The sequence below is a fragment of the Microcebus murinus genome, chromosome 10 (assembly GCF_040939455.1).
Source record: "Microcebus murinus isolate Inina chromosome 10, M.murinus_Inina_mat1.0, whole genome shotgun sequence".
Taxonomy (NCBI): Eukaryota; Metazoa; Chordata; class Mammalia; order Primates; family Cheirogaleidae; genus Microcebus; species Microcebus murinus.
In genome coordinates this window covers 5,321,983-5,344,020 of record NC_134113.1, presented here as the reverse complement: position 1 = coordinate 5,344,020, position 22,038 = coordinate 5,321,983, and the positions used below count along the sequence as shown (strand labels likewise).

Sequence of the window (22,038 nt, the reverse complement as noted above, 5' to 3'; positions counted from 1 at the left end):
TTGTGGCATCTTTGATGGTGGCACTGATAGGCCAGGAGGAGAGTTGTGGTTTGGAGTGAGTGGTTTCCTTGGTTACCTGTGAGAGAGCACCTGAAGGCATAGATTGTCCCTTGATACCTGTAGGGGCAAGTCAGGTGATAGGGGGACAGGCCTGGGGGAAGACGTCACTGCCTTAAAGAAACATGTTCCGTGCTCCTCTGACGGCTTTGAAGCATGCTTTTGGTGTGTCTTTCGCTTTCCCTCTTTTGTTGGAGGCCAGGGTGCAGAGACCCCATTTTCTCTTGAAAGATTGACAGCAGTGTAAGGACAGCGGGGTCTCCTGACCCCGCTGCAGGAGACAGTTGGGGGCAACAGGGCTGTGATAAACCTCAAGGTCCCTGCCCTGAGCCCTGCCCTCGCCCTGGCCAGTGGTTGGGTTTCCGTCGTGCAGGGCAGAAGCCCGGGTGCCTCATCTTCAGTTTCAGAAGAGAAACTAGAAATCAGACTTTTATACAAAATGTCCCAAATTGTGAGAGGCTGGCTAATTTTTTTTCCCAAACCCTGATTAAGCTAACAAGCTGTGTCACCCGTTGTGAGCTCTGTGATGGAACTGGGGTCACTGGTGTTTGCCCTTTGTGACAGGAATGACTTCCCCTGCAGCACCAAGTCTCTGTTTCTGTCAGTCCCCGTTACCATGTGCAACAGCTAGATACAGCTTCTAGGAGACAGTGTGTTCTGTTGTCTTTTAAAAAATAAATGACAGCAAAAAACCATTATTTAATAACCCCTGTAATAAATCTGTTTATTCCCTGTGACCTGAGGAATCTCTTCCCACAGGAGCTGGCTGGGTACACCGGAGGGGACGTGAGCTTCCTCAAAGAAGATTTTGAACTTCAGTTGAATAAACAATTCGTACTTGATTCAGTGAGTATCTAAGCCAAAACAGGTACCTGCGTAGTCATCCCTCATTTTTTTGGAATCTTATCCGAAAATCTGAGTTCCTGAGTAGCTAAAGCATTTACGTGGACGCTGAGTAGTAATGCTTTAAACTGCAGTGCTCAATCCTTTAAATTCAGCCAGAATTGAAGACGCTCTGGGGAGGAATGATAATTATTTCTGTAAAAAGCAATCTGTTCATCAGTGCAGGGCCATGGGAGAGCCCCTCCCGGTTACCATCTCAGGGCCCCCCGAGGTGCGGCTCGAGGAAGCGGAGTGTCTCCCTTCCCTCCTGCATGGGCGTTCTGAGCTTCACCTCGTTTTGCTGGAGCCGCAGGGCTCTGGGTGCTTTCAGATTTTTTTTTAATCTTTAGTCCAGTTTGGCTAGTTTCTTCTGATTCACTGAGGAGTCAGTGACCAGATTCTGATCTAGCCAGCAGAGCCCCAGGCTAGAAGGACACCTGGCCTCAACTCTTCCCAGTGCCAGGGTGGCTGGGGCAGCTCTCTCCCCACCGCTGCTGCCTGGGCCCTCATCTGCCCTAAAACGTGGGAGCCTGGAGTGAGTGTTACGGAAATGGCCATGCAACTGTTTCTAGGCAGCTTATTTAAAAATAATATATTGCTGTTCCTGTTGAATCCTTGATTCATTGCACTTTGAACCTGGCCCCTGCCTTCCGCCACCCCTGCCATTCTGAGGCTCCCTGTTGCCCGGTGCAGTGAGCTCATTCCAGTCCCTTCCATGGCCCTCGACACTTGTCTTCCCACTCGTTTTTCTCATTTTCTCTTTCTTGGTTTCCTTGACTCAATCATTGTTGCGTTCTCCTTGCACTCTTCACTTTCTCTGTAAAAACGGAGGACTGTCTGCTTCGTGGGTATAGCTTGCACCTGATTCTCTGTGGTGTCCCCACTCTGCTGTTCTTGCAGACGAGCCCCAGCCCTGTGGCTGCAACTGCAGTCTGGCCTGTGACTCCTGAGGCCCACCTGGCTCTCTTTCTCGAGCCCAGACTTAAGTGCTCCCCAGTGTTTTGACTCTGTGCATAGACACCTCAAGTCAACGTGTCTAAAACAGCTCAGCAACCTCCCTCCTGAAATCTGTACCTGTGCCTGTGCTCCCAACGCCACTAGCTGGCACGGCATGGCCCAGCTGCCCTTGAGCTCCCCACCCTCAACTGCCCTAAGTCCTCCCCCTCAAAGCCACCGCCACGCACCCGGCCCCTGTCTCCTCCCTGCCAGCGCTGCCCGCTGCCCTTCCTCACTGCCCTTCCTCGTAGCAACCCCTCTCAGTTGGCTCTGCTCCTCTCCTCACCACGCTCCATCCCCCTGCCCCTTCTGCACTGCAGACATTAATTTCTTTCTTTTTCTTTTTTTTGAGACAGAGTCTCGCTTTGTTGCCCAGGCTAGACTGAGTGCCGTGGGGTCAGCCTAGCTCACAGCAACCTCAAACTCCTGGGCTCAAGTGATCCTCCTGCCTTAGCCTCCCAAGTAGCTGGGACTACAGGCATGCACCACCATGCCCAGCTAATTTTTTCTATATGTATGTTAGTTGGCCAATTAATTTCTTTCTATTTATAGTAGAGACAGCGTCTCACTCTTGCTCAGGCTGGTTTCGAACTCCTGACCTTGAGCAATCTGCCCGCCTCGGCCTTGTAGACATTAATTTCTGAAATGCAAACTGGACCTTATCGCTTTCCTTCTTTTAGGGTGCGTGTGGCCCTTCGACCGTTCTTTTCAGTCCCTTTGTCCTCAAGCTTTGGCTCTGTGAAAATACTTCACGTCCCAAAAGGACTGTCTTCGCTGGCTGTAGCTCCCTTTCCCAGCTATTCACCTGGCCTCCTGTTCCCTGCCTCTAAGACGCCAGCACAGACCCTGTCCTGGAAGCCTTCTCTGACCTCCCACGCAGGGCTGGGGCTCCTCCACTGTGCTTGTATCTCTTGTGCTTATCTCGTGGTAGGTAGTACCTGTTCATCACCCATTCACCAAGCCACCCACCCTTCCATCCATCCACCTGTCTGTCCACCACCCATCCATTCGTCTCCACATCCATCCATCCAACACTTGTGTGCTGGCCTCCAGGCACTGTCTGGGCGTTAAGAATACATCAGGAATAAAACACACTTCTTGCTTTCAAGGCACTTTTACATGCTAGAGAAGGGAGACCTACATGCTGATATATTTATATGTAATCTAGGAGGTGGTGGTAGGTGTTAAGAAAAGTATAGCAGAATAAAGGGGTGGACAGTAACCAGTAGAGGGTGCTGTTTTATTAGGATGGCCAGGGAAGGCTCTGACAAGGCAGCATCGGAGCAGAGCCCGAGACAGAGTGAGGGAGCCAGCCAGGGGCCCTGGGGCAGGCGCACTGGCCCTGGGAAGGAGCAGGGTGCCGAGCAGCGGTGGGGAGGGCTGCTCCCTGGGCCGACTGTGGCACTTAGGGGCAGCAGTGGGGGGAGGCCAGGTTCCTCCAGAGCATCAGGACCACCCATTCCCTCCTGTTCCCCGTCTCGCTGCGGCACACGTGGAGCAGGTGAGCCCTGTGGGTCCCGCCCCCGGTGCTCTCCGAGCCGGGGTGGAGTTGAACCCATCAGAACAGAGTGTTGGGCTTGGCCTGCTCTCCCACTCGCTGTTCTGGCTTTTATCCGTAATCCTTCCTACTGAAGCTTCTGGAAAGAACCATCTGAGCAGCTTTGAAGGACGCAGAGATTTGCAAGGCAGAGGGAGCCTGGCGGCCGGCTTAGCCACAGCAGGGCAGCGAGAGTGTGGAGTGTAGGGGGCCGGGAGAGCCTCGAGTGGCCGAGGATGCTGTCGAGTAGGTTTTGTGGCGTGAAGAGTGGGCCGCGGAGCCCTGTGAGAGAGAGGGCTTTGCCCCCAGGGTGGGCCGCAGTGTGCGTCTCTGCATTGTGTCATCGCAGGGGTGTCGTAGCCTGTACCTTCTCTCAGCCTAAAATGCCGTGTGCCCTTAATCCCCACGTTTTGAAGCCACAACCAAGAGGCCTGGGCAGGTGCAGAATCGCTTGTCCAGAGTCGGGGCTCCCTTGCTCATCAGGCTGCGGCTTGTCCTGTGGGCTTTGCCCTGGTCGCAGAGGGCGGAGCTGCCATGGGGCAGAGGGCAGCCGTGCCCGCTTGCCCTCAGTGTGTCTGTGTCTGGAGTTCCACGTTGCCGTTAGGAGAGAGGCCGTACGACACCTTCAGCTGCACTAGCCAGGTGTCCTCCTGGGGCCCTGGTACCCGATGCTGACACAGCTCTGTGCACCACAGGCATTCTGCACGTGGCCGGTGTTCCAGTTGCTGATGCTCATGGGGACCAGAGGAACACCGGACGGAAACAGCTGTTTGTTTATATTTGAACAGGTTGTCTCAGCGTCTCTCTGGGGTGGAATGTTGGTGCCCATTGGTGACAAGCCGTCCAGTATTGCTGACAGGTGAGTAATAATAAACGGATGGGTAATCTGCAGATGTTTCCTTCAGAGCTTTTTGGTTGGTTTCTTAGAAGATATTTTACAGAATTTTATTCAGGAGGGCAATATTCCAAATTTTACTTTAGTTCTTATGTGTAAGCTGATTTCAAAATATCCAATATACTACATACTTAAGTTTTTTTTGCTTTTTGTCAGGGGGCTACTTACTTTATTGTATTTAAAAATTTGTTCTCTTTTGATTAGGAAAGAATACAGTTCATGCTCATTGCAGAAATATAAAAGTAGAGAAACATTTAATGAAGAAAAAAAACCTCAGTCCTACTCAGTGTTAAGCAGAGTTAACATTTGGGCCTAATTCCTTTTAGTTTGTTTCTAGTAGTTGTGTGTTTGTGTATGTTTGTGTATGTATATATACTTACATATATGTCTATTAAGTTGTTAATATACTATATTTTACATGCTATTTTGTGTCCTCCTTCCTTCCTTTTAAAGAAATTACAGTGTAATCATTCACCACGTCATGATTGTTAGAAATTCTTCCTAAACAATGTTTTAATGACATATAATGTTTCTTGCATATACTATAACTTTTTAGCCTACCTCATATTTTTGGATATTTTAGTTATTTCTAATTTGTGATTTTTATAAGTAACAATGTGAATAATAACTTTTTAAAGTTACATAACTTTTTAAATAATTTGTTGGTAATTGTATTTTCTGTAGAGATTCCTAAATGTGGAGTTACTAACTCAAAGTAAGGCTCCTAATAGTGCTGCATCCTGCCTTTGGAAACCTTATAGCAATTTACACCCTTACCAGCAGGGCGCGATGTTGTACTTGTTTCTTTGAAATACTAATATCATTGTCCTCCAGGACAGGAAACTTTTTCTTCAATCCTGCATTAGTGGAAATGTCGTTTTAGCTTAAACTGGTTCAGCCTTTTTATTTTTTATTTTTTTGAGACAGAGTCTTACTTTGTTGCCCAGGCTAGAGTGAGTGCCATGGCGTCAGCCTAACTCACAGCAACCTCCAACTCCAGGGCTCAAGCAATCCTGCTGCCTCAGTCTCCTGGGTAGCTGGGACTGCAGGCATGCACCACCATGCCTGGCTAATTTTTTCTATATATATTAGTTGGCCAATTAATTTCTTTCTATTTATAGTAGAGACGGGGTCTTGTTCTTGCTCAGGCTGGTTTCGAACTCCTGACCTTGAGCAATCCACCTACCTCGGCCTCCCAGAGTGCTAGGATTACAGGCGTGAGCCATTGTGCCCGACCTGGTTCAGCCTTTTTAGGTGGCCTTTTGGAAATATAAAACTTCCAAAATTTTTAAATTTGTAAACTTTTCACCTAACAGTTTCACCTCCCTGAATCTAACTTACAAAAATACTTTTTATAAGCGTACAAAGATTTATATGTACAAGGATGTCCATCATAGCATTGTAGATAAATAGCAAAAAAGTTAAAACTGCCTTATATGAGTCCACCTGTAGGAAAACAATTATTAATAAATTCTAACACAACCATTCTTAAGGAAGACTATGCAATTATTAAAAATAATGAGATAGATGTCCATAAGTTAAAAAATTTACATATGAACATTTAGTTGATCCTCCTCTGATTACACGACAAAAGTGTATAGGTGTGTGTTGGTAGGTGCAGCACTGAGGGTCCGGCAAGTTGGCCACCAGACCAGGGGCTGACGGAGGGGGACTGGGAAGAACCTTTTCATTCTTTTTTTTCTTTTTTTACCTTTGCTCTGAGGCATGAAGAACCTTTTCATTCTTTTTGTGCTTTTGAATTCTTTCAAAAGATTTATCATATTTTTTAAAAAATGGAGCTTGCTGTTTGTTTCTGTAATTAACATTAATGGGTTAGTCAGAAAAACTTTGCTGAGAAATCCTAAATAGTAAAATTAAAATGAATAAACTCAAAGGTTTTATCTGGTAGGAAAATCAGGAAAAACAGCACCCTGTCCCCTTTGTGCCGTGCTCTTAGCAGTGGAGTGGCATTGTGGGTGGTCAAGAGGCCTAGGGTGTCACTGGTCATTAACCCCCTGACAGCCCCTCAGCACGCCAGAAAGATTACACACAACTTTTCTTGTCATTCTGATTCATTTTTTAGTAACTATCACAATCTAAAATCAGGTTCTAACATGCTGTGCAATTTTTTAGAAAGTAGATGGGATTTCTGAGTAATTTTTAATTCACGCTTTTCATGAATTAAATTATGGTTAGGGTTAATTAGGGTCATGCTTTTTATTCAGATATGATTCGAAAGGGTGTGATAATCCAGTCCATTAAGGAACGCAAGAGGAATTGATTTTTAAACATTGTTTTTTTCTAATTAAAAATAGTGGAAAAATGTGGAAAATACAGAAACATTTAAAATAACAATAATTCTATTTTTATCTATTTCCTTCTAGTATTATTCCCCTCTGCCCCTTTTGTAATATTGGGCTCATACTATTAAATAATTTATATCCTGCCTTTTTAACTACATTTTTTTTGCACGGGGAGCCTATAGCGGGCCCTGTCTGAGAAGGGACTGCGTAGTGTTACAGTGGACACTTCCATCCCTCTCTTCTAAGTGTCTGTCTTTGTGCCTTGTGTCTCACTGCATCTCCAAAGGTCTGAAGCACCTGTTTAGATTTTAGTTTGGATTTTTAGGTTTTTATGAAATTCACCATACTGTGCATCTTACTTATATTTTCTTAAATGTTTTGCCACGTGAAGGTGAGTTCGATAATCCAGTCTCAAATGTGAGTGATCGGTGCTTTCAGTGTGTTGTGTAGTTTTGTCACCTAATGACTTTCTTCTGACGTGTTTTTGTCTCAGGTTTTACCTTGGGGGACCGACCAGTGTCCGTGGCTTCAGCATGCACAGCATCGGGCCGCAGAGCGAAGGTCTGTCCTTCCCGGGTAGTCTAAGTCTCAGTGGTGGTCACGGCTAAGTTTTGAAACCATGTATTTGTTTACATTACAACAATAATAGATGCTCATATTTCACAAAGGTGGAATTAGCACCTAGCCAAGCATTTATCAGACAGCAGTCATGGAATATTTATTGACAGAATTGTAGAAAAACGAGAAAACATATCTAAGCAAAAAATATATGAAAATGACCTGCAGTCCTACCACCCAGAGAGAACACGTGTGAATGTTTTGTTGTATGTTCCCTTCAGGCTCTAAATGTACATATCTTTCTACTCTTTGTTTTATTTTGTTTGCATATTTTTTAACTTACTTCTTTCCCCACCCCTCCTAATGTTAATAGTATATTTTTATGGAAATCAGTTCTTTATACTTTTTAACAGCTACATATTTTATCTTATTGACATACTATAATTATATTTTAATTAATAGACTTTTTTTTTTTTTTCCGAGACAGAGTCTTGCTCTGTTGCCTGGGCTTGAGTGTTGTGGCATCAGCCTAGCTCACAGCAACCTCAAACTCCTGGGCTCAAGCGATCCTCCTGCCTCAGCCTCCCAAGTAGCTGGGACTACAGGCTTGTACCATGACATCTAGCTAATTTTTTCTATTTTTAGTAGAGATGGTGTCTTGCTCTTACTCAGGCTGCTCTTGAACTCAGTAGACTTTATTTTTAAGAACAGTTTTAGGTTTACAGAAAAATTGAGCAGAAAGTAGAGTTCCCATATACCACCACCGTCACTCGCACCCCAGCCTCCTCTAGTATTAGCATCTTGTACTAGGGTGGTGCATTTGATACAGTTGACCAAACAATATTACACATTATTAACTCGAGTCCCTGGTTTACCTTAGGGTTTTACTCTTTGTATTCTATGCTCTCCGAGCTTTCACAAATGCATAATGTCATGCACACGGCATTGCAGTGTCACACGGAGTCCTCAGAGTCCCTTTGCCCCTCCTGTCCCCCATTTTGTCTCTCCTACCAGCCACAGGTCTTTCTTACTGTCTCCATAGTTTTGCCTTTTCCTGAATGCCATAGAGTTGGAATCACATAGTGTGTAGTGTTTTCAAATTGTCTCCTTTTACATAGTAATGTGCATTTAAGGTCCCTCCTTGTCTTTGAGGGGTTTGAGAGCCCATTTCTTTTTATTGCTGAATAATACTCCGTTGTCTGGAATACAAGTTTGTTTATCCATTTGACTCCTGAAGGACATCTTGGTTGAGTGTTTGGCAACTATGAATAAAGCTTCTATAAACATTTGCGTGCAGGTTTTTGTGTGGACATAAGTTTTCAGATCAGTTGGGTAAATGCCAAGGAGCTCAGTTGCCCTGATCACATGGTAAGATGATGCTTACCTTCGTAAGAAACTGTCTGACTAGCTTCCAAAGAGGCTGTACCGTTTTGCATTTTCACGAGTATTGAGTGAGAAAGATAAATACCTTATTGTCTTAACAGCTACATATTTTATACTATAGTTTTTTTTTAAACCAAATCCCAAGTTTTGGACATTTAGTCTGTGCTGTTATTATTATTATCATTATAAAACTAAGTCTTCTAACTGAATCTTTGTGTTCATCTATAAGTCTTACTTTAATATAAAGTTCTAGATGTGGAATTTCTAGGTCAAAGGATTTTGAGTATTTTTGAGGCTTTATCTTGCTCTCTAGAAAGGTGGTTTCAATGTTCTCCCTCCAGCAGTGTGGAGATTCCTGAAACCCTCTCTGACGCTTGACGTCATGTCAGAGGTGTCGCCACACGATAAAGTTTTAAAACTTTAAAAACGTCAGTTAAATGGCTGCATATTATTCCATCATAAAATATTCTACCTTGATTTTCTTAAATGTTTTAGTGTTTATTGCTTCCATTTTTATATCATTATAAACAACGACCAAACTCTGTAAATTTTTGTGCAAAGTAATGATTATTCCTTTCACTTGTTTTGAGAGTGCTTCATTAGAGTGTACTTTTTTTTAGAAAAGGAACAATTTTTTGATAGTTTTCTTCTTTTATTATAAGCAAGTATGATATGGTGACTGTATGAAGGTTCAGAAGTCTTCACTTGGCTGAAAAGCAAAACACTGATGTTCCACATGTTCGCTATCAAAGAGGCGACTGGCAAGATTTTGTGGGCAAGGATGCAAGTTTCTGTAACTTTTCATGAAAACAATTTGATCTATTGAGAGCTGTAAAATATGTGTGTGTGTGTTATTATTATTAATACTATTAATGATAGCCCCATGCTGGACACTGGAGACTCAAATGCCCATCAACAATAGGATGGGCAGATAATTAGTGGCCTCTCCCACTGTGATGAAGAACAGATCGTAGCTATGGCTGAAGGGTGGCGCGAATGAATCTCAGGAACATGTTGTGGGGGAGAAAAAGAAAGCCAGACCCAGAGGAATGCCTGCTGTGTGACTCCGTTTGACTTCAGTGTGGAGACAGGCCAGACCAGCCTGTGGCTGTGCTTGGTGTGGGTGGCGGGTGGTGACCAGAAGGGAGCACGAGGGCCCCGTGCTGGTCGTGTTCTGGTCTCCATCTGGGTGCTCCTTACACAGGCGCACGCGTGTGTGTGTGTGTGTGTGTGGAGGTCCGTTGAGCTGTACACTTGGCACGTGTGTACTTTTCTATGCGTGTGTTTGAGTGAGCGTTCAAACAAGTGCGTGTGCAGGGACACTCGTCATAGGTTAGTGTCCACTATGAAGAAGTTAGAAACCACTGTGATAATAGGGGAGAAATGGATAATTAAATTTTGGTACATCTATGTTATTATTCAGGCATAAAAATGATATTTTCCAAGAACATAAGAGAAAGTGCTTATGATATATTAAAACTGAAAAAAGTGCAACATTGAAAATTTATACATATATATTCATATGTAAATGAGCCACATTTTATTTACTTATTTAATTATACATTATAGGTTATAATTCACTGGAAAAAAAAAACACCAGGATGTTCACTGTTTATCTCTGAATGGAAGAAATTAAATATTTTCCCTTTTTTCTCTATTTCTGTATGTTGATCAGATTTTCTAAAGCGAGCATATTACTTTTATGATTAGAATACAGTAAGTTATTTAAGGAAAGATAGGGGGCAGTTTCTGGGAAACAAAACCAAAGTTTGTGTGCTATTATTTGTCCATTCTTTGTTCTCTTTAGAACTTCAGTTTTAAGAGGGGTTAAGTAGACAGGTTGCCAAAGTCTTTAAATGAATCAACTGTTCATTCCTTGAGGTTAATCTTGGAGACATCCAATATTTTTCTTTTCCATGGTCTGTCATTTCATATTAGAGAAGACTAAGACTTTATAAATAGTATTTTGCAACAAAGTATAAACATCAGGGTTGGAGGATTTTTTTTTTGTTACTTTGATGTTATGGCTATATATGGTTAAAATGGAATGGATGGGAGCATTTTTAGAAATAATGCAAATATATTCTCTTGGTGGATAGTCTTGAATTTTAGCAAAAGTAACCTAAATCCAAGTGGTCATGAACCATTAAAAAATAGTCTTTTCTCTAGACACTGAGCTGGAACACTGTTTGTCTGTGCAGCGGGTGGTGGACACTCTGTGCCTTTTGATTAATGGTGTATGTGACTGTTTCCAGAAACTACAGAGACATTTTCTGCATTTTGTCTCTCTATATTGTGGTCTTGGAGATTTTGCAAAATAATGCATATCATCTACCAGGTAGAAGTGATTTGATAATCTGCATTTGTGGATAAAACAATTTTCATGAGATTCACTTCTTTTATTCTAAGCATTTTACAGCTATGATAAATTACTGAGTTTATTCTTTCCGTAACTACGTTGGCTTCCCACGCCCCTCAGTTAAATCTAATTGTAAAACAAACCAGGAGAAAAAGAAAGAGATGATTTAAAATCAGGCCAGCAACATGAGGTGTTAAAGGAACAACTAGCAACGAAACTTGAGCACTGTGGGTGTCGTGCATAGGACATAGGTCTTGCTTCTGTCAGTTGTGGAGAGTTAATGTGATTGTAAGTTTGTTGACCTTGTTTTGCTCTGTCTTCCTCCCTGGATTAGGAGACTACCTTGGTGGAGAAGCATACTGGGCCGGTGGCCTGCACCTGTATACCCCATTGCCCTTCCGGCCAGGCCAGGGCGGCTTTGGAGAACTTTTCCGAACACACTTTTTTCTCAACGCAGGAAACCTCTGCAACCTCAACTATGGTAAAGCTTGCACTATTAGGGAAACCATTATAGTACAGTAGTTTTAATGTTTAACAGCCTAGTACACAAATACTTATTTATCTTTTTAGATTACCTAGTCTATAATTTTAGAGATTGTACCTTACTTTAAAAAATGTTTTTATAACACCTAATATAGTGCCCAGAATTAAGTTGTTGGTTGAATGAATGAAGCATGTAAGAAAAATAATCATCAATCATACTTTGTTCTTACAAAGTATTTATTCAACAAACATTTCCTGAGCATGTACTATATACCAGTTGTTGGGGCCACAGAGCTGAGTAGGATTGGGTGCCTTCCTCAGGGAGCTTAGGTCCAGAGGAGAATCACAGCAGCTGTATCTAGCTCAAGGTGCCTCCAAAGCTTCATATAAGACAAGGCCCTTGAGCTTGGAGTGGGACTTCCCAGGCGGTCATGGGTTGGGGAAAAGCCATTCTAGGCCAAGGAAACAAAATATACTAGACCTAAAGAATTGAGAAGGCTTGGCTTATTCTGCAGTGAGTAAGTGTGGTCCCAAGCCTGCTCTTGATTTGGGTCCCAATGTCACTTCATGCATTCTCCTCGATTATCTAGGTGTAGCTTTAAAAATTACCACTGGGCACAGGAAGGGAGAGAGCCAGGGCTTATCTGAGGCCAACTGTGAAAGGATGGACCACACACTGTTGCTCACGCATCCTTCTCTTTTCAGGGGAGGGCCCCAAAGCTCATATTCGCAAGCTGGCTGAGTGCATCCGCTGGTCCTACGGCGCCGGCATCGTCCTCAGGCTTGGCAACATCGCCCGGCTGGAACTTAATTACTGCATCCCCATGGGAGTGCAGGGGGGCGACAGGTGCGTGCCGGGGATCATCTTCCACAATTCTATCACGCTCTCCAGTAATCTTATTTTGTACTGGACACGGTTGATTTCATCAGTTGTTTTTAAGGTTCAGGATTTTAAGAGAAGTAGAATAGTTAGCAAAAAGAATGAAAATACATGTATTTTTCTCCACTGGGTTTTTCTTCATCCAGTTTGGAGAATAAATGTGACATATTCCCATCCCCATCACGCAGATGCTTTGCGCTTACTGTGCCCAAGGTAGTGGGTGTCCCTCGAGGGTCTGGCTGGAAGAATTGACAAGGTGTATTGGTCTTGCATGCTGAAAATGGAATTCAGCGTTTCTGGTGGTTGACCTTGCAGGCCAGGGCCTCTGGGGAGGTTGGGGCAGCTGAGGCTTCGTGTCTGGCTGCAGAGGGCTCAGCCTAGACAGCAGAGGGACCCACCATCTTGGCCTTCCTCCTCCACTTTATTTTATTGAGAAAAGATTTGCTAAATATTACACAGATAGCTGGGCATGGTGGCTCATGCCTGTAATCCCAGCATATTGGGAGGCCAAGGCTAGAGGATCACTTGAGTCTAGGAGCTCAAGACCAGCCTGGATAACATTGTGACACCCTGTCTCTACAAAAAAATAAAAATTAAAAAAAATAATAACATGGATGAATATGGTATAAGGCTATTTGCTATTATAGAAACAAATCCTATTTCAGAAATTCAGAAGTACTGTCATTATATAGTGTGTCTCAGTCAGCTCTGGCTGCCATAACAAAATGCCATAGACTGGGTGACTTAAACAACAGACATTTATTTTCTCACAGTTCTAGGGGTTGGGAAGTCCAAGATCAAGGTGCCAGGAGATTCGGTGCTTGGTGACCTGGCTTGCAGCCTTGTCACTGTGTCCTCACGTGGTGGAGGAAGGGGACAAGCATGCACCCCAGTGTCTCTTATTAGACGGGCTCTAATTCCACCCTGAGGGCCCACACTCATGACTTCGTTTAAACCTAATCGCCTCACAAAGATCCTGTCTCCAAATGCCATCACGTTGCGGGTTAGGACTTTAACATAAGGATTTTGGGGAGACACAAACATTCAGTCCGTAACAGTGTGTGTATTGTCTCTTATTTTTATGTGTATATATTCAGTACTCCGGGCTATATTTTTTCTCTTCATTTTTGTGTCTACTCTCATGTTGCCACCAAGGGGTGGTGCTGTTTCAAACATGTTGTTGTAGTTTGTCCTCGTTTAAGGAAGTACGGTGTCATTTTTACTCCCACCGCCTTCTCCGTCAGCCTGGCAGGTGATGGGATTGTTACAGGATCACCGCGCGGGCAGGCTTTCCAGAGAGCCTGCTCACCTCCCTGGGTGCAGTTCTGGATCTGTCATCCAGGTCCTTTGGGGTTGTCACTTTAGTAGAATCTGCTCTCGACGCTCTTCCTGGAAGGCTAATTCAGATCCACTCTGCAGCTGGGGGCCCGGCGGGGGCTGTCAGGCCGCGGTGGCTCCCTGGTGATTAGCGAGCCTTCGGGTGCCTTCACAGGTGCCAGCTCACCTCCACACCCTGCCTGTTCTCCACACAAAGCAAACACTGAAAAGGGTTTAGTCACACAGACTACATATGTGCTCCGGAGCCCAGCTGCCCAAGCTTGGTCCCAGCTTGGCCACTCTGTGGCTGTGTGACCTAGAATGAGTTACTTAGCCTCTCTGGGTCTCCATTTTCATGTCCTGAGAATGGACAGTTACAATAGTGACTATTTTGCAGTTTTGAAAACTAAATGAATCAAATGCAAGCAAAGCACCCAGAGTCTTGCCTGCCGAGTTGTCAGGAAATGGCGGTTCTTCACAGCGCTGCTGCTGCTACAGCCCCCGTGGCCAGTTCTTTAGGTATGATGGGAGCTGAGTTCCTGTAGAAGGCACTGCCCCTCGCCCTCCGCATCATCCCCGTGTGGCTGCTGCCTGGCTGTTTGTGACAGGCCACGGAGGGGATGATGTGTCCTGATTTCAGAGATAGTAAAATGTGAAAAATGTGCACCTTTCTTCTAGAGCAAGACTGTGTGTTAGATAACCCTTTAGCCAAGATTCCCAGGCCTTTGCGGTCTTCAGCGAATGAGGCTAGTTTTGCACGTTTCTTTGCATGAAGCCCCTGTTCCCACCACAGCTGGGAGTGTGGGTCTCCCCGGCTTGACAGCCAGGTGCTCACTGGAGCACCTGATCGAGTCAGGATGAGGGTGTGTGGTGAGGCTGCCTGAGCCGGTACTTCTCACACCGTGCTGTGTCTCAGGATCTCCTGGGGGCCTGGGTAAAGACAGACTCAGACTCCTCCAGCCAGAGACACAAGCCCCACTGCTCTGGGGTGCAGTAGCATCCCTGTCTGCGCTGCCCCCCTGCAGTCACCGTCGTTGCAGTACTGCTTGCGGCCACTGGGTGTCAGTGTGCTCTGCAAAGTCAGCACTGATTTTAGGAGCCGCTGCCCTTTCCCAAAGAATTTTTTTTTTTAAATATTTATAATCTTTTTCTTTTTCTTTTTTTTTTTTTTTGCACCAAGATAACAGGCAGGATGAAACCTTTCTCAGAGAATTTTTTCGGAGAATGGTTACATTTACCTTTTAGCTTTGCCTCTCTGTCTTCCGGTTAAATCTGAAAAATATGTTTCAGAGACTAATTTCAAATTGTGAAAGGCGGAAGCATACTGTGCACGCGATATTTAAAGATCGGACCAGAAGGAAGCTCCTCTGGCCCCTGGCTGGGTGGCAGCTCTGTTTTGCCGTCGTGGTCCCAGCAAATGTTCACGGTGGGCAGTGAGCACCGTCACAGGGGCAGCCTGGCACCCTGGAGCGAGGAAGTCACTTTCACTCAGTGTGTGGCTTTGTTGGAAGTGTTATCATCAAGACTGGAATTTTGTGGAGTTTGATGCTGTCAGAATTAATCTTTGTTTCTAAAATCAGGCAACAGGCAGGGTGGGGGATTATGTATGTAGAAATCATCCCGAGATATGTCCCCATAGTTAATGCGGACACTGTAATTAGAAGTTCAGGCCTTTACAAGAATGGTAACAGTTCTGAACTGCTTGCTACATTTTATGTCAGGTGATTTGTGGTGCAGTTCTCTCTGGGCTCTAACAGCGTTCTGTCACTGGGCGTCGTAGCAAGTGCAGTCTCGGGAGGCCAGGGACGCATCGAGCAGGCTCGCTTGGGAGAGCGGCTCACGGCAGGCAGCAGGGAAAGGCAGGAACGCAGATGGTCTCGGTTGAGGAGGGAGTTGAGAGGGCCTCCTGAGGAGCTGATACCTGAGTGGAATCTTCCAGAAGGACCGCCGAGGACTGGCAGAAGACGGGCAGAGCGGTGCTCCTGGAGGCGGCGGGAGCTGTGCAGGGGTGCAGGGTCGGTGGGCGGCAGAGCAGCGTCTGCAGAAGCAGAGGCAGTGCCTGGGGAGGCCCTCGGGTTTTACTTGCCCTTGTCTCCCACGCTCTTCCTTCCAGCACGCCGGCCCCGGGTATCTGCTGTGGCATTTGCGTTCGGGGCTTCATCTGCCCTGTGCACAGAGTCCCGAGTGACTAGAACAGCACGTGGTGGTACAAGTGAGGGCCCATGGGAGATGCCCTTGACGTACGGCGGGAGACGGGGTGCAGGGCCCCAGGGGTGCCGTCAGCGTGACCTTCCCAAACACCCTCATGCTGACGCTGGTGGTACTGGGTCAGAGGCAGGTGGGAGGGCACAGGGGGCCTGCACCAATGCAGTGACGGGGGAGAGAGGGAGACGGGGGGCACTCGTGGGCCTAGACCTAGCCCAGTGGACACAGCAGAACATGGGTACTTGAGGCTGGCCTTGTGCAACTTTGCAATGCCGCTGTGAATGTTTGCAGTGGGTATTTTTTTCTGTGATGTGTTCATATGGTCTCTGAACATAAACCTGTGATTGTGAAGTTGTTTCATGTTTGTAGCTAGAGTGAATTGGAATGCCTGCTTGTTTTCTGAATTTCATAAACCAACAGCTTAACTTATTTTTTAGCTCATAGCTTATTTTCAGACATTTTTCTAAGTAGTGAATGTAGGCATAGATCACTTTTACAGAGCCGATGATGTAAAATATGAAAACAAACCGTTTAGATTTGACCACAACTAAGCAGCACGAATGCAGTCAGGTTTTGGTTTGGTCCCTAGCCTTTTAAGGCTGTTGGGATGGTTTGTGCCGTCACCGTGGGTCCCAGAGGGGAGCAGACGGTGCTTCTGGTTAGGTGGCGCCTGCTGCCGCGGTTGCCGGTGGGCACCGGGGTCCTGGAAGGTCAGTGGGAGGTTAGTGATTACGTGTCTTAAGTCTCTTCGTGGATCAGATATTTAGTTTCCCTGCGCAGAGTCGGGTTGGGAAAGGAAAACTTCCTGCCAGTTTTCATACGCTACGAATCCTTGGGTCAGGTGAGGGCCGGGTGTGTTACGACGGTAGAAATGGCCATTCTCTTCTGAATGAGGAGCTGTTTTGTTGGCTGGTCTCTTCTAGAAATTCCCCACAGTTTGCAAAAATGCTGCATTCCGCAACACACTGACTGGCAGTTGTTTGGGATTCTGAATGTCATTTTCCCTGGGAAGTTTAGGTCCCTAGGTTAGGCCCACTGTGTCCCAAATATGCAGCGTGGGTCTTGCCCAAGCACAGGCTCTAGGTGGGCAGTGACCCCCAGGGCCAGGGTGCATGCACACCGTCCCAACACCAGGCTGCCCTGCAGCTGTGCGTCCCCAGCAGGGCCGAGGCAGCGCCATGTGTCGGAAAGGGCAAGGCCTGTGGGTGCTCACGAGCCGGCTCCAGAGTCCTGCCCTGTCGCTTCTCTGCTGTGCGGCCGGTTTGCTCACCAGAAGTGTTCTGTCAGCGGGTTGTCACCAGCGCACGAAATCCCACCTGCAGAGCCTCAGCTCATGGCAGGTGTTGGGACCAGGGTGACCTCTTTGCAGCCTTCCTGGGTCAGTAGCAGGTGTAAGAGGTGTCAGGCCAAAGCTCTGTGAGGCTGCGACGCTGCCGTCTTCCTAAGCCCCCAGACCTTCTGGGGTCTGGGCAGGCCTTGAGTTCTGCTCACCTGCCTGTCCCCAGCCCTCCCCTGCCCTCCTGTGCTTCCCACTCCCCTTCTTCTCTGTCCTCCCTGTTGGGATTGGGGGACATGAGGAGGTGAGGAGGGCACACTGAGTGTCTGTGGCTCCATTTCTTCCCTTCTAGAGGCCGGCTCTGCACCGCATGGGAGGCGGCACCGGGGCGAGGCAGGCAGGGAGGTGGGCGGCGGGCGGGTGCTGCCGAGGAGATGGCAGGGCGAGTGGAGCGGGCCACAGTATCTGATGTCTCCCTTTTCTATTTCAAGGATATGCGATGGCGTCCAGTTTGGAGCTGGGATAAGGTTCCTGTAGCTGACGCCCTGCAGGAGGAGCTCTGGGACCCGGGCAGCAGTGTGTCGTCCCCGCCACGGCTGAGCGATTCTTTGCGGTCCTGGTGGGAAAGCACGTCAATAAATTGTAGAGACGCACACGCGGGTGTTGTGGGTATGGTTTGCTTTTACTGCACCGTGTCCCATGCTGGCGTTTCCCCGAGGACAGCCTGGTCCTTTGACACACACCTCCCAGACCCTCCGAGTCTCAGTGTTTGGTCCCCAAGTGCCAGGTGTCAGGCATTCAGCAGAGCCGGGGAGCAGGGAGGGTTGCTCGGCCTGCTGCGCTGGCGGTGCCAGGGGAGGCCCATGGCAGCAGGCAGGAGTCACGGTGCTGGGCGCTGAGTCACTTAAGTGAGTGTGAGTGGCATGGGAGAAATAGCCGTATTAGGGGCCCTGAGGCGAAGAGGGAAACTGGTATCTGAGACTTACAGCAGGATTAATAGGACTACTGTGTTGGTTCCTGTGGCTGCTCTAACAAGCCACCACAACCCTAGGAGCATAAAACAACACTCGTTAACTGCCTTGCAGTCTGGAGGTCAGAAGTCCAAAATGGTTCCCACCGGGGCAACATCGAGGTGTCACTGGCAGGGCTGTGTTCCTTTCCAGGACTCGGGGAGGAAGGGTTCCTGGTGCGTGCCAGTGTCTAGAGGCCGCCCGCGCTCCTTGGCTAACGGGCCCCGCCCTGTCCTCAAAGCCAGCACCGTCCGTCCCTCTCTGCTGTCTCCTAAGGACCCTTGTGATGACATGGGCCCACCCAGACCATCCAGGATCATCTTATTTTAGGGTCAGCTGATTGACAGCCGCAATTCTACCTGCGACCTTCATTCCCCTCGTCGCGTTATGCACCACGATCCCAAGCCCGGGCGCTGGGACGGGGTGCCACATAAGCGCGTGCAGTGTTGCCGTGGTGCCCGGGAGGCCGCAGCGGGGGCGCGTTGCCCTTGGGTTCCCCGTCACGCTCAGGCCTCCCTGTAGCCTATTGTTTATGTCTCTGCCACGTGACCTCGGGATTTGAGGCCAGGGACCCACATCCCAGCTCTCAGGGCCCCCGAGGACTGTCTCGTCCTCACTGCCTGCGGGAGCTGCAGGGATTTTGCAGAGAATATGTGAGAAGAAACGCAATTTTGCCTTCCTTTTAACAGCTGGGGACAAGGGAAAATATACTTTTTTTTCCCTAAATTGTTTATTATTTCCATTTTCATATTTATGCCTTTGGCAACATAAAGCCATGTCACATTGTCGTGTTCAGACTATAAATTTAGAACAGTGCAGTCTGAATAACGAGACTCAGACACCATGACCTTTGAGAATTCATGTCCCACGTCAGTGGGGAGCCCAGAGAGCTCATTTTTGGAAAGGTACATGTTTAATCCAGCAAGTGCGAGCTACCGGGTTGCGGAGCAGCTCCTTAATTAGAGCACACCAGGTCCGGCTGCCTCCAGTGCGACGCGGCGCGTTTAATTTGCAGGTGGCCCCCACAGGCTGCGCCTTCGCCAGGGGAAACGGAGATGGAGGAGGCGCTGGGTACAAATGGCAGCTCTGTTCATTCTCAGGTGGTATGAAGCGGGCAGGTAGCGATAAAGCCAGAAGCACTTAACAAAGTGCTTTCCATGAAAGCCCAGAAATAAGGCAAGCTCATTGTGGGAAGTAATTTTTCATAGCTGCTATTTTTGAGAGCTCAGACAGACAGGAAAGATGAAAAGCATAACAAATCCTCCGCGAAGCATCGCCTCGGCGCCCCGATTCCTTGCATCTTAACGTTACTCCATTTCTTCCCTAAATACCTGGTGTTCTGGGCTGGAACAGAGTTTGGTATTTGCTTAATTAGCCTTTCGCTCTGTTCTGCGAGGGACGTGCCGTGCAGCCGGCGCGCTCGTCCTGACGGAGACCGCGCCACCTCCTTGCCGGGAGCCCGCTGGGCCAGGCGCCTTCTGTTTGTCACAGGCAGGCTCATCAGCGAGCCTGGTCTTCACGAGGCTTCCCGAAGAGCAGCCCGCCGTGGCAGGTGGCTCCTCCGTCACGTGAGTTCGTGGCGCTCTCTGTGCACACACTGCGCCTTTTCCAAACGGTTCCACCGGCGGCGCGAGAGCCGAGCAGCGACGTGCGGCACCCAGGTGCCGTCTGCTGTCCGCAAGTCTGTGACCGGCCAGGGAGCGGACTGTCCTGCCAAGTGCCGTGTGACCGGGACTCGGGACAAACAGCCGCTGGAGATGTGCCGTCAGCCCGCGTTGTCCCCTTAGGGTGACCCTGCAAAGGCCCTTCGCTGTGACGTCCTCCAGCCCCGCGGCTCCGCAGCCTGAGAGCTCTTCCGTTTCTGAGTTCCTCCTTTTTTTTTAAAGACCAGATAAACTTACCTTTAGGAGGGTTAAGGGTGCTGAAACGCATCACGCGTTTAACACATTGACTGCCGCACAGAAAGTCAGACACCTTTCCTGGGAGCCACAGTGGTTTTTTATTATGAAAATAGAATAAAAACTTCAAGTACAATTTAAAGGGAGGCACAAATAGAAAAACAAAATTTATTGACTTCTATTCGTTGAATCCACGTTTTCAGAATTAAATTGTCAATATTAATTGTAGCAACAAGAACATCAACAAGATTTCCTATATGCTTCACGTGGCCCCGGGTCAAAGCAGGAGTGAGGCAGATAGGACTCTGTGTTAAACCACAGGCCGGGCGCGGTTGCCCACGCCTGTAATCCTAGCACTCTGGGAGGCCGAGGCGGGCGGATCATTTGAGCTCAGGAGTTCGAGACCAGCCTGAGCAAGAGTGAGACCCCGTCTCTACTAAAAATAGAAATAAATTAATTGGCCAACTAAAAATATATATAGAAAAAAGTTAGCCGGGCATGGTGGCGCATGCCTGTAGCCCTGGCTACTCGGGAGGCTGAGGCAGGAGGATCACTTGAGCCCAGGAGTTTGAGGTTGCTGTGAGCTAGGCTGATGCCACGGCACTCACTCTAGCCTGGGCGACAGAGTGAGACTCTGTCTCAAAAACCAAAAAACCAACTTACCACAGAGGAGAGCCTGGAAGATTGCTTAGTCCAGAGAGTAAAAACTGGGGAACTGTGCTTTAAATAAAATGAACATTGTTGAAAATTAGGAGGCTGTACTCAAAAATCCTAATTTCTTGCTTTTGTTAAACAATCGGATCTGATAACCGAAAGATCTGCACACTGACCGGTGGGGTGGGCTGGAGCGGGCGGCAGGTGTCCCCGCGGCGCTCCCAGGTGCCCCCGGCCTGTCTGCCTAGGTCTCTGCTGCATCACCTGTCCCTGGGTCGGACACCTGGGGAGCAGAAGAGTCTGAACGTGCTGAGGGAGGAGGCACATCTGTGGGGACGACTGTCACAGGCCAGCAGTGAGCCCTCCAGGTCAGGGCCCCCGCCCTCGCCCTGCCTGGGCTGTGTGTCAAGTCCAGCCACTTCTTTCCTCTGGCCTCAGGTTTTTCTTCTGTCAAAGGAGAAGACTTTGGCATATTCAGCAAGAGATGCCACGGTCCTAGTGGACGTCACCCATGGGCTTTCTGGGGCCTTCTGCCCCACGGTAAAGGCCAGCTGACTTCCAACGCCATAGATTGTTCTGCTGTTTGGGGACATCATGTACAAGGAGTCAAACAGTAGGTCCGTGTTTGTGATTCAGGCTGGACGAGAACCCAGCTCTGTCACTAACTTGTGGTGTGACCTTGAGCAAGCTCCCCTTAGGGGTTCAAATATCAGGCCACTGTGAATCCAAGGCACAATTCCCAGCTGTCCCAGTGGGGGAAACGAGGGGGAGAGAGGCCAACCTGAATGTATAAACTTTTAGAAATGTAGATGGAGTAGACGAGTGTTGACTCACTTATTAGGCATAACCTATTTAAAACCAGATGTATAAAATGAAGTCTTTTTGGAAAGATCAGTGTTTGTCACATTTTTTGCAATCTCACTGTTCATTTGTATATTCAGTGTTTTTGTCATCATAAGAACTGCTCTTTTTTTTTTTTTTTTTTTTTTGAGACAGAGTCTCGCTTTGTTGCCCAGGCTAGAGTGAGTGCCATGGCGTCAGCCTGGCTCACAGCAACCTCAAACTCCTAGGCTCAAGCAATCCTTCTGCCTCAGCCTCCCAAGTAGCTGGGACTACAGGCATGCGCCACCATGCCTGGCTAATTTTTTATATATATATCAGTTGGCCAATTAATTTCTTTGTATTTATAGTAGAGACGGGGTCTCGCTCTTGCTCAGGCTGGTTTTGAACTCCTGACCTTGAGCAATCCGCCCGCCTCAGCCTCCCAAGAGCTAGGATTACAGGCGTGAGCCACCGCGCCCGGCTTTTTTTTTTTTTTTTTTGAGACAGAGTCTGGCTCTGTTGC

General features: G+C 47.5%; 1 protein-coding gene across 1 annotated transcript in view; it reads left to right on the top strand.

Moving 5' to 3' along the window:
- The window catches only part of SAMM50 (SAMM50 sorting and assembly machinery component), a 33,151-nt gene extending 15,365 nt beyond the window's left edge, over positions 1-17,786 (top strand). The window contains exons 10-15 of the mRNA XM_020287816.2: positions 817-903; positions 4,261-4,331; positions 7,164-7,231; positions 11,305-11,451; positions 12,159-12,300; positions 17,623-17,786. Of these exons, the coding sequence (XP_020143405.1) occupies positions 817-903; positions 4,261-4,331; positions 7,164-7,231; positions 11,305-11,451; positions 12,159-12,300; positions 17,623-17,668 (561 nt within the window). The 3' untranslated portion in view covers positions 17,669-17,786. The remainder of the gene's footprint in view (positions 1-816; positions 904-4,260; positions 4,332-7,163; positions 7,232-11,304; positions 11,452-12,158; positions 12,301-17,622) is intronic.
- The last annotated feature ends 4,252 nt before the right edge of the window (positions 17,787-22,038 follow it).